We start from the raw sequence: 9,785 nt of genomic DNA, 5'->3' as shown, positions 1-9,785 counted from the left end.
GGAGGGGTGCAGGCTGTGAGGAGGGCAGGGAGCTGGGGATGAGCCTGGAGGGAGGGACGCAGGCTGTGAGGAGGGCAGGGAGCTGGGATGAGCCTGGAGGAGGCCGGCAGCACAGCCAGGGAGCACAGTGCTATACTGGAGCTAGGCCCTGCGTGTTTGCAGGAGTGAGCTGCTGACCGGGCTTCGTGGTCTGGCCAGGCCTGCTGCTCCAGCGAGTGAGCAGTTGAGGATCCTCGCTCCCTGCAGTTAACAGGCCCTGACTTCAGGGCGATTGCCCCGTTCCATCCCACTCCTTTGGGGAAGGGGTCACCCCAGCCACAGCTGAGCACGATTACCCACCCGGGCTGCCCCGTGAGACCGCACGGCCTGTGCCTGGCACTGCCCCAGTGCGCCCACCGGGCATCCACCATATGGGTGGCGCCCCCGGAGTTGTGCAAAGCAGCTGCCTGGCCAAGCCACCTGACGTCCTCCGATTTTTCTAGCAGAAACAATGGGGGCCCCTCTTCTTTCCACCTGGTGCTCCAAGCCCTGGTTGAAAGGTGGGTGTGGAGCTTAGAGGATGGGCGTGGGTGCGGCCTCAGACAGGAGGTGGTTTGAAAGAGTAAACCCTTCCCCCAGCTCTGTGAAGCTGAAAGAGAGGAAGCTGTTTTATCTCTTGCTTGATTGATTGATGGATGACTGATCCAGTGTGTGTGTGCTGGCGGACGAAGTGGAGGGAGAGACTAAGTTTGCTTTTTTTAATGCTACTTTGAAATTTCCCAATCCCAGCTGATTTTTCAAAAAATCTCCCCCCTTTCCTAGCATTGCAGTGGTGAGCCCCTTGGTTGTGTCTGCTCTGGGGTGGGGGGTAGAGTGTTCTTTCCTTCCTTCCTTTCCATGCTCATTTCGCCAACATCCGACACACCTGTCGGTCTTCTTGGGCAACGTGGTCTCTCTCTCCCCAACCCCGCAAGCCATGCCCGCTCTGTGGAGCCAGGACTCTGGCTCACCCCCAACCCTAGCCATGCCCACTCTGTGGAGCTGGGACCCTGGCTTCCCCTAGACCCCCCAGCTATGCCCGCTCTGTGGAGCTGGGACCCTGGCTCCCCCTAGCCCCCCAAGTCATGCCTACTCTGTGGAGCTGGGACCCTGACTCCCCCTAGCCCCCCAAGTCATGCCTACTCTGTGGAGCCGGGACCCTGGGTCTTTAAGGAAGCCACAGCTCCTCCTACTCTGGACGTGATGCCCAGCTGGCATCTCCAAGGCGTGTGAGTGATGCCTCCCCATCTCCTAGCAGCTCCTCCTGACCCAGCGGGCTTAGCTGGCCTGGAGGTGACTTAAGTCAGTGTGAAAAAGCTGCTGTCAGCAGCTGGACCGGGCCCGGAGCCAGGGGAGATGGGAGCCAGCAAGGTGGAGATGTCACGAGCAGCCCTGCAGACACAAGGGCCTCTCTGGGTCCCCCTCCTCTGCCAGATCGCAAGCCTGGAGCAGAGGGGACCAGCCTCCAGCCTCCTCTCTTCTGCTGCCTCCCCCCTCTGTCTCTGTCCTCAGTGGCTACCAAGCTTTCTCTCCTGCTACTGGCCTGGCACGGTGCCACCGGCCTGCAGACGGGGCCTGGCATTCTTGCCTTGAGCTGGGGACACTGAGGCCAAGTGCAGTCGGATGATGACGCTCCCATGGTTCCACGGAGGGTGGGTGGCAGAGCAGGCGAGAGCCCACAGGTCCCGTGTCCAGCCCCGTTTGCTCCTCTGCACCTGCTGGGCTGCCCTGGCTCTTCTCTTCCGAGGAGAAGTGGATGCTGTGTTCGTGCTCGTACCCCTCGGCCCTGACAATTCTGAAAGCACACGGAGCAGACTTCCAGTTCAGCACTTGTGCTTCTTGGCCTGGGAGCCTCCTTTGCCCTTGGAGACAGGTGGTTCCTGGGAATAGCCCTCAACCCACCACTGAGAGAGTGTCAATGCCCCAGCTCCCTCCCCGCAGGCGTGTCCTCCGCCAGCTCCCATTTCCCCAGCGGGACTGGGCTCCAGCAGCCTGGGGTGGTGACTTGCTTGATGACCCACCTTTCTTGCTGCCTCCTCTCCCTGTCTCCCTTCCCCGTGTCCCACCCCTGGCCCAGCCAGCCCGGGAATCACAGGGGGCACTTACGGCTGTGCACACTCCGCTCCTTTGTGACCGAGTTGTTTAGAGACTGGCGTCTGGGGTTGCAGTGAGCTGAGTTGGGGATTTCAGAGCCCAGAGCTGAGCCTCTGATGGCTGTTTGCAGGGGCCGCTTAAAACCAACAGGAGATTTAATTACCAAGGGAGGCGAGGGCTGGCTCCCTCACACCAGAACGCACAGCACTAATGATGGGGACTGATCGGAAGGGAAATGGCGGGGAATCTCTGGCCGGGTGACTGAATCTCGGGTGGAGTGCCTCATTTTCACTGAATTCTGTTCTTCACCAGACCCCCCCGCCCCCCCAGGCATCTCTGTTCCCAATAGAGGGAAGGGCGGCTGCCTCAGCCCCACAGGGGAGGGTCCTGCCCTTGTCACAGTTAAGCTTTGGAAACCTGCAGGCCAGCTTGAGATTCAGGACGAACGTATTCTGGTTTTCTACAGCAGGGATCAGGGGCGTGAGATGGGGAAGGGCTGTGGTCAGAGGCCGGAGGCTGGACAGGAGAATTTGCTTCATTTAATGCAACTTTTGAAATTTCCCTTCTCAACTGGTTTTTTTTTTTTTTAAATCTCCTCCCATTTCTAGCACTGTAGTGGGAAAACCATCAGCGTGTCTGTTCTTGGGGGTGGGTGGGTAGAGGTGGTGTTCTTGCCTTCCTTCCGTCCACGCCCATTTTCTCCAACATCCAGCCCACCCCGTCTGTCTTCTGGGACAGCGCCATCTCTCTTGCTTCTCTGCAATGACTGGGCCCTGAACCCCTAGGACGCAGGCTCTCAACCTCTCCCGTGCATCGGGATCGCAAGGAGAGAAAGCAAAGTGCAGATTCCTGGGCCCCGTGCCCTATATATTTGGATTGGCAGGTCCAAGCTGGGGCCTGGGAATCTGAATTTTAACAGCCTGGTCAGCAGATTCTGGTGTGGGTAAATGATCTAGAAGCTCTGCCTGGAGCTTGGTGTTGGGGGGCTTGGGCGCTCCTGTCCCTCTGCAAGGCGCTCCTGCGATCTCACAGACCTGAGTGCTGGGAACAGCCCAGAGCAACTCAGAGATTACACCTACAGCTCCATTTTACAGTCAACAAAACTGAGGCCCAGAGAGGCTAGACAGTTACCCTGTGTCACATAGCTGGCTGACAGCAGGGCTGGCCTGGAGCTGTCTGCTCACCTTGATGCTCTTCTCTGCAGGAGAGGGGGCTTCTCTGCAGGGGTGGCGGGGTGGGGGGCACTCACAATCCCGACCCCTCCCCTGCTGTGTCCAGGGGAGTGTCTGGGAAGTTGGAAGGGGTTTGGGGTCTGCGCTGCCCCAGCCTGGAGACCAGGTGGCCTTGGGTGGCCCCAGGCTGCCGAGGCCTACACCTGACTGTGCCCACGCTCTGCCCACAGTGGCGGGTGGCCTGGAGTCCCGCGGCGTGCTCCGCAAGATGAGTGACCTGCTGGAGGTGATGGTGAAGCGCATGGACACGCTGGCCAGGCTGGAGAACAGCAGCGAGCTGCACCGGGCTGCCGGGGACAGGCACTTTGCTGTGGACAGGTGAGGGGTCGAGGGCGAGGGCAGGCACGTGGAGGCGGGGTGGGTGCCTTGCAGGGGGATGAGAGCCCCGTGGCCTCAAAATGCACCCCAGAGCTCGGCCTGGGGCACCCTCGGGCATCCCTTTCTGTTACTCTGGAGAAAATACGAGAAAGCCCCACAGTCATATAACTCAGAGCACATGTCTACCACCTGGATTTCAGACGTGTTAACATCTTGTCACATCTGTGGCCCCCTTTCCTTTTTCCTTTTTAATAAAACATCACAGATGAAGCTGAAGGGCCGTTTAATTGCCTCTCCCTAGAAACAAATGCCTTTCTGAATTAGGTGGGAGCTCCTCCAGTCCATTCTGGATACTTACACACACACAGACACACACACACACACACACACGCTAACCCTATAAATATGCAGAGGATTTGAGGTAGCGAGAACAGCATGTGCAAAGGCCCTGTGGTAGGAACCAGCTTGATATGCTGGCAGAAAAGAACCATTATGAAGGCCATATGACAGAGTGTGGGGATGGCCGGAGAGGTTGATGGGGCCAGATCACAGAGGACTGTCAGCCACAGTGAGTAGCTTTTGGACACTATTCTCGGAGCTGTGAAAGCCAGCGGAGGGTTTTAAGTCAGGGAGTGACGTTGTTAGCTGCTGTTGAGTTGGCCCCGACTCATGGCAATGCCATGTACATCAGGATCGGACTGCAGTGATCCATAGGGTTTTCACTGACTGGTTTTTCAGAAGTAGATCAGCAGGCCTTTCTTCCTCATCCATCTTAGTATGGAAGCTCCACTGAAACCTGTTCAGCATCATAGCAACCCGCAGGCCTCCACTGACAGATGGGTGGTGGCTACGCATAAGGTGCATTGGCCGGGAATTGAACCCGGGTCTCCCCCCTGGAAGTTGAGAATTCTAGAAAAGACCCCTCTGACTGCTGTGTGAAGGAGGGATTAGCAGCGTGGCCAGAGGTGAAGCTGAGAGGCAACTCTAGAGACGAGGAGATGAGGCAAAGGCGTGGCTCCCCTCAGGCTCCCTCAGCCATGAGACCAGCTGCTTCTAAAGCTTGATTTCTCCTCTGTTGTGTGTCCCGTCTGACCAAGCCCCACCCCGTCTCTGATACAATCCACGCACTTCTGTCTGCCCTCAGCCTTGCTGCTGCCGCCGCTGGTCCCAACCACTGTCCATGGGTCTGTCTGCCAGGACAGGCGGAGGGCCACTGGCTCTTGTGAACCTCCCGCTGTGGGCAGCAGAGCTGAGGATCAGGCAGACAGCCCGGCCTGCCAGCACATTCACTCTCTCTGCTTTTTCCAGTCCTGGCTGCCCCTCCCTCCCCTGCCCTGCCCTGCCCTTCATCTCCTCCCGGGGGAAGGAGGGAGCCCAGGGTGGGGAGCCCTCGCCCCCTCCCAGCTCCATCCTGGGTAATAGCTACCATCCATCACAAGCAGCAGAGCCATCAAATCCACAGGCAGAGCCCTGCATTTCAGGGACACTGTTGCCTCTGGCTTTGGGTAGAGGCATGGTGGGCGTGTCCAGAGCATGGGGAGCCGGCTTGCGCACACCTCCCCCGGCACAAACGCTCCAGCCCCCTCCCCAGCCTAACCCAGCACGCTGTGGACAGGTGGGGCTACGCAGGTGACAGTCATGGGGACCCTGCTTGCCAGCAGATCCTGTTACCTGCCTTTGGGTTCTGTGCTTGGGAAGGATCTGTAGCTTAAAAAGACAAGGCCCCCCACTGTCGTCCTTCTGCCCTTCTGGAAGCTTCTGGGCTGTCACCTTGCCCTCATGGCTGCTGTGTGCTCGGGAAAAGCAAATTTGCTTTGTTTAGCCTCTAGGAGAACATAATCAGGAAGGCAGATTCGCTGCGAACGGCATCATATTGGGCAGCCTAAAGCCAAATCGTAATGCTCTTTGAATTTCCCATAAGACCCCTCTCCACTAGCAGAGATGACCGAAATTTGAGGCTGTATGTAGGTATGTGTTGGAGCCCTGGTGGCGCAGTGGCTGAAGCGCTCGGCAGCTAACCGAAAGGTCGGCGGTTCAAACCCACCAGCTGCTCCTCGGGAGAAAGATGTGGCAGTGTGCTTCTGTAAAGATTTACAGCCTTGGAAACCCTATGGAGCCATTGTGCTCTGTCCACTCGGGTCACTAGGAGTTGGTTTGCTGTGTGCAGGGTCTGGGGCTGGACTTTCAGGGGTGGGTGGGGAAGACACAAAGGAGAAGTTGGAGCTGTGTCCTTGATGAGTTTACAACTTACTTGAGGATGGGGACCAGCACCCCATTCCTGTGCCCAGAGCCTGGCATGCAGTAGGCTAGAATAAGCCCCTGGGCTGGGAGGTGGGGACAGACTTGAGTCTCTGAGCCTCAGTTTCCCCATCTGTAAGTTAGATGTAATGCTGATGGACGGGAGGACTGCCTGGCCCGGTGCCCAGAACTTAGAAGGAGAGCTTGTTTCCCTTCCCGCCTCCATGAAGTACAAAGAAATGGGAGACGGGCACCTTGAGGGGGAGGGGCGGCTGGAATCGGGAAGGCCTCACGGAGGTAGGGGAGTCTGGGATGAACCTTCAAGGAGGGGACACTTTGACAAGGTGGACAGAGCTGGGCATCCAGGCAGAGGGACTGAGCAAAACTCTCTGCAAAGACCTCGCCCTGGGGCTGAGGCCAAGGGCGCTGTTCGAGGGGGGCGGTGGGGAGCAGCCCAGTCCAGCTCTGTGGCTTTATCAGCACTTGGAGGTCCCTGGTGGCACAGGTGGTTTGAGCTCAACTACTAACCTAAGGGCTGGCGGTTCGAACCCACCCAACAGCACTGTGGAAGAAAGGCCTGGTGATCTGCTTCCATTAAGATTGTTGTTGTTGTGTGCTATGGAGTCGATTTCGACTCATAGCAACCCTATAGGACAGAGTAGATCTGCCCCATAGAGTTTTCTAGACTGTAATCTTTACAGGAACAGATTGCTAGGTCTTTTCTCCTGTGGAGCGGCTGGTAAGTTTGATCCACTGACCTTTCAGTTAGCAGCTGAGCACCACCAGGGCGCCTCCATTAAGATCAACCAAACCCAAACCAAACCCATTGCCGTCGAGTTGATTCCGACTCATAGCAACGCATTAAGATTCCAGCCAAGAAAACCCTACAGGGCAGTTCTGCTCTGTGATACAGGTCGCCGTGAGTTGGGATCCACTCAACGGCAACGGTCTGTTTGCTTTTGGCTTATAAGTGCTTGTTGTAGGAAGGGAGGGAGGGGCTGGGAAAGGGAAGACGAAGGGGGGAAGGTAGTTTGGGCCCCCAGGGTACTCTGTGACACACACCTCGAATCTAGGTGTGAAACGAGAGAAGTGCCATGTGTCTCCAGCCAGCTCCATCCTGGACAAGTTGGGCCTCAGTTTCCCGTCTGTACATTGGCTGGAGTCTGAAGTTCCTGCTCTAGGCCCGGGGGGACCGTGAGCAGAGCGGCCCCAGGGGAGGCAGGCTGCCGCATGCGTGGGAATCCTAGACGTGGTCTCGCCCCCAGCCTGGTGCTTTCTGTCCTGGGGATCTGTCTGCAGAGAAGAATCTTAGCTTTGCAAACAGTTTCATGAGTGTTGCTGAGGTGGTGGCCTCATTTATAGTGTGAGAAAGTTTGGGCAACAATGTAACTGTCCGCAGCCAGGGAGCCAGCAGCCCGCCGGGGGATGGCACCTCCATTCTGGGGGTTTATGAAGTCTTAGAAACACGTTTATGGGGCAACACTGGGATTTTAATGTTAAGTGAAGATGTGAAAAAAGCAGGCGATGTAATTATAAATAGCGTTGCATTACAACTGTACAGAATCCAATAAAAATAAAATAGCAAAATACAGAAAAGACGGCAGAAGGGAGAGCCATCAAAATTGTTGTCTTCGGGGAATGAAATGGGGTGGTTTTTTTTTCAAATACTGAAAAAAATCAGCTTTATTTAAAAAACTCAAAATGCTTCTCTAGTCTCCCTGCGAGAAATGAGACTTGTCTTTTAACATGGGGTCCAAAGTTGATTTAACAGGTAACATGTCCCCTGCACCTCCCTCCACTCACACACAGTTGCCTGGGAGAGCTACTCTCCCCCAAGCCATGCTGTCCCCCACCCCATGCCGCTCCCATCCCACCCGGTGACACCACCCACATCACCGCCAGCATACAGAGGTGGGCAGGAAAGTCTAAGTAAATGTAATAATAGATATATAAATAAATATAATGTAGGAGTATATAAAATATAAGAAATACATAAAAATACATTTATTTGTATGTACCTGTTGCAGTTGAGCCGATTCCAATTCATGGCGACCCCATGTGTTACAGGGTAGAACTAAACTCTGTAGGGTTTTCTTTACGGAAGCAGATCGCCAGGGCTTTCCTCCCAAGTGCCACTGGGTGGGTTCGAAAACTGCCAACCTGTAGGTTAGTAAAAAACAAACAAATTTGTTGCCATCAAGTCAATTCCAACTCATAGTGACCCTATAGGACAGAGTACAACTGCTCCATAGGGTTTCTGAGAGGTACCTGGTGGATTCGAACTGCCGACCTTCTGGTTAGCAGCCATATGCTTAGCCACTACACCAGCAGGGTTTCCACCTTTAGATTAGTTAAAAAAAAAAAATCAAACCTATTGTCGTCGAGGCGATTCTGACTCATAGTGACCCTGTAGGACAGAGTAGAACTGCCCCCATAGGGTTTCCAAGGAGCAGGTGGTGGATTCGAACTACCGACCTTTTAGTTAGCAGCCAATCTCTTAACCACCGCACCACTAGTTAAGTGCAAACCACTTTTGCTACCCAGGGACCTTTCTTTACACATCTTGTTGTTAAGTGCCATCAAGTTGATTCTGACTCATGGTGACCCCATGTGACAGACTGAAACTTCCCCCATAGGGTTTTCTAGGCTGTAATCTTTATGGAGGAACCCTGGTGGCAAAGAGGTTAAGAGCTTGGCTGCTAACCAAAAGGTCGGCAGTTCAAACCCACCAGCTGCTCCTTGGAAACCCTGTGGGGCAGCTCTACTCTGTCCTATGGGGTCGCTATGAGTCGGAATTGACTCGATGGTAATGAGTTTGGTTTATGTTTTTTTTATCTTTATGGAAGCAGATTGCCAGGCCTTTCTTCCACAGCACTGCGGGGTGGGTTCGATCTGCTAACGTTTAGGTTAGTAGCCAAGTGCGAACCACTGAGCCCCCGGGGCTCCTTTGTTTACATCTAGTAGGCATTTTCTGCCTTTTCGGTGAGGGAGGGGGCATCCTTTCTCCTGTGACTTGGGCGTGGCTGGCAGGTCCTTGGCCCCCATTTGGAGCCCCCTCGGCATCATCGGGGCTCTGGGTGGGGGCGAGGTGGGGGCTGAAGCAGAGGAGAACAGTGAAAATGCCAGGTGACTGGACACTGGGGGAGTTTCCATTGTCCTATGTGGGGTGTGCATGTGTGTGTGTGAGACAGACAGACAGACACACACACACAGAGTCTGACACCCTGTGTCTCTGTCAGAGTGTGTATGTGTGTGTGAGACATACAGACAGACACACACACAGAGTCCGTCACCCTGTGCCTCTGTCCGAGTGTGTGTGTGTGAGACATACAGACAGACATACACACAGAGTCTGTCACCCTGTGTCTCCGTCCGAGTGTGTGTGTGTGTGTGAGACATACAGACACACACACAGAGTCCGTCACCCTGTGCCTCTGCCCGAGCGTGTGTGTGTGAGAGACATACAGACAGACACACACACAGAGTCCGTCACCCTGTGTCTCTGTCCGAGTGTGTGTGTGTGGAGAGACAGACAGACAGACACACACAGAGTCTGTCACCCTGTGTCTCTGTCCGAGTGTGTGTGTGTGGAGAGACATACAGACAGACACACACAGAGTCTGTCACCCTGTGTCTCTGTCCGAGTGTGTGTGTGTGGAGAGACATACAGACAGACACACAGTCTGTCACCCTGTGCCTCTGTCCGAGTGTGTGTGAGAGACATACAGACACACACACACAGAGTCTGTCACCCTGTGTCTCTGTCCGAGCGTGTGTGTGTGACATACAGACACACACACACACAGAGTCCGTCACCCTGTGTCTCTGTCCGAGCGTGTGTGTGTGTGAGACAGACACACACACACAGAGTCCATCACCCTGTGT

At 55.3% G+C, this 9,785-nt stretch overlaps 1 protein-coding gene across 2 annotated transcripts in view; it reads left to right on the top strand.

Annotated features, from left to right (window-relative positions):
* The window catches only part of MGAT5B (alpha-1,6-mannosylglycoprotein 6-beta-N-acetylglucosaminyltransferase B), a 78,394-nt gene that overhangs the window by 10,591 nt on the left and 58,018 nt on the right, over positions 1-9,785 (top strand). For both annotated transcript variants that reach the window (XM_004374123.1, XM_004374122.1), the window contains exon 3: positions 3,515-3,662. In XM_004374123.1, coding sequence (XP_004374180.1) covers positions 3,515-3,662 — 148 coding nt within the window. The remainder of the gene's footprint in view (positions 1-3,514; positions 3,663-9,785) is intronic.

The sequence above is a fragment of the Trichechus manatus genome, unplaced genomic scaffold, assembly GCF_000243295.1.
Source record: "Trichechus manatus latirostris isolate Lorelei unplaced genomic scaffold, TriManLat1.0 scaffold00028, whole genome shotgun sequence".
Classification (NCBI taxonomy): Eukaryota; Metazoa; Chordata; class Mammalia; order Sirenia; family Trichechidae; genus Trichechus; species Trichechus manatus.
Note: the sequence above shows the minus strand (reverse complement) of the source record. Positions and strands in the feature narration are given on the sequence as shown.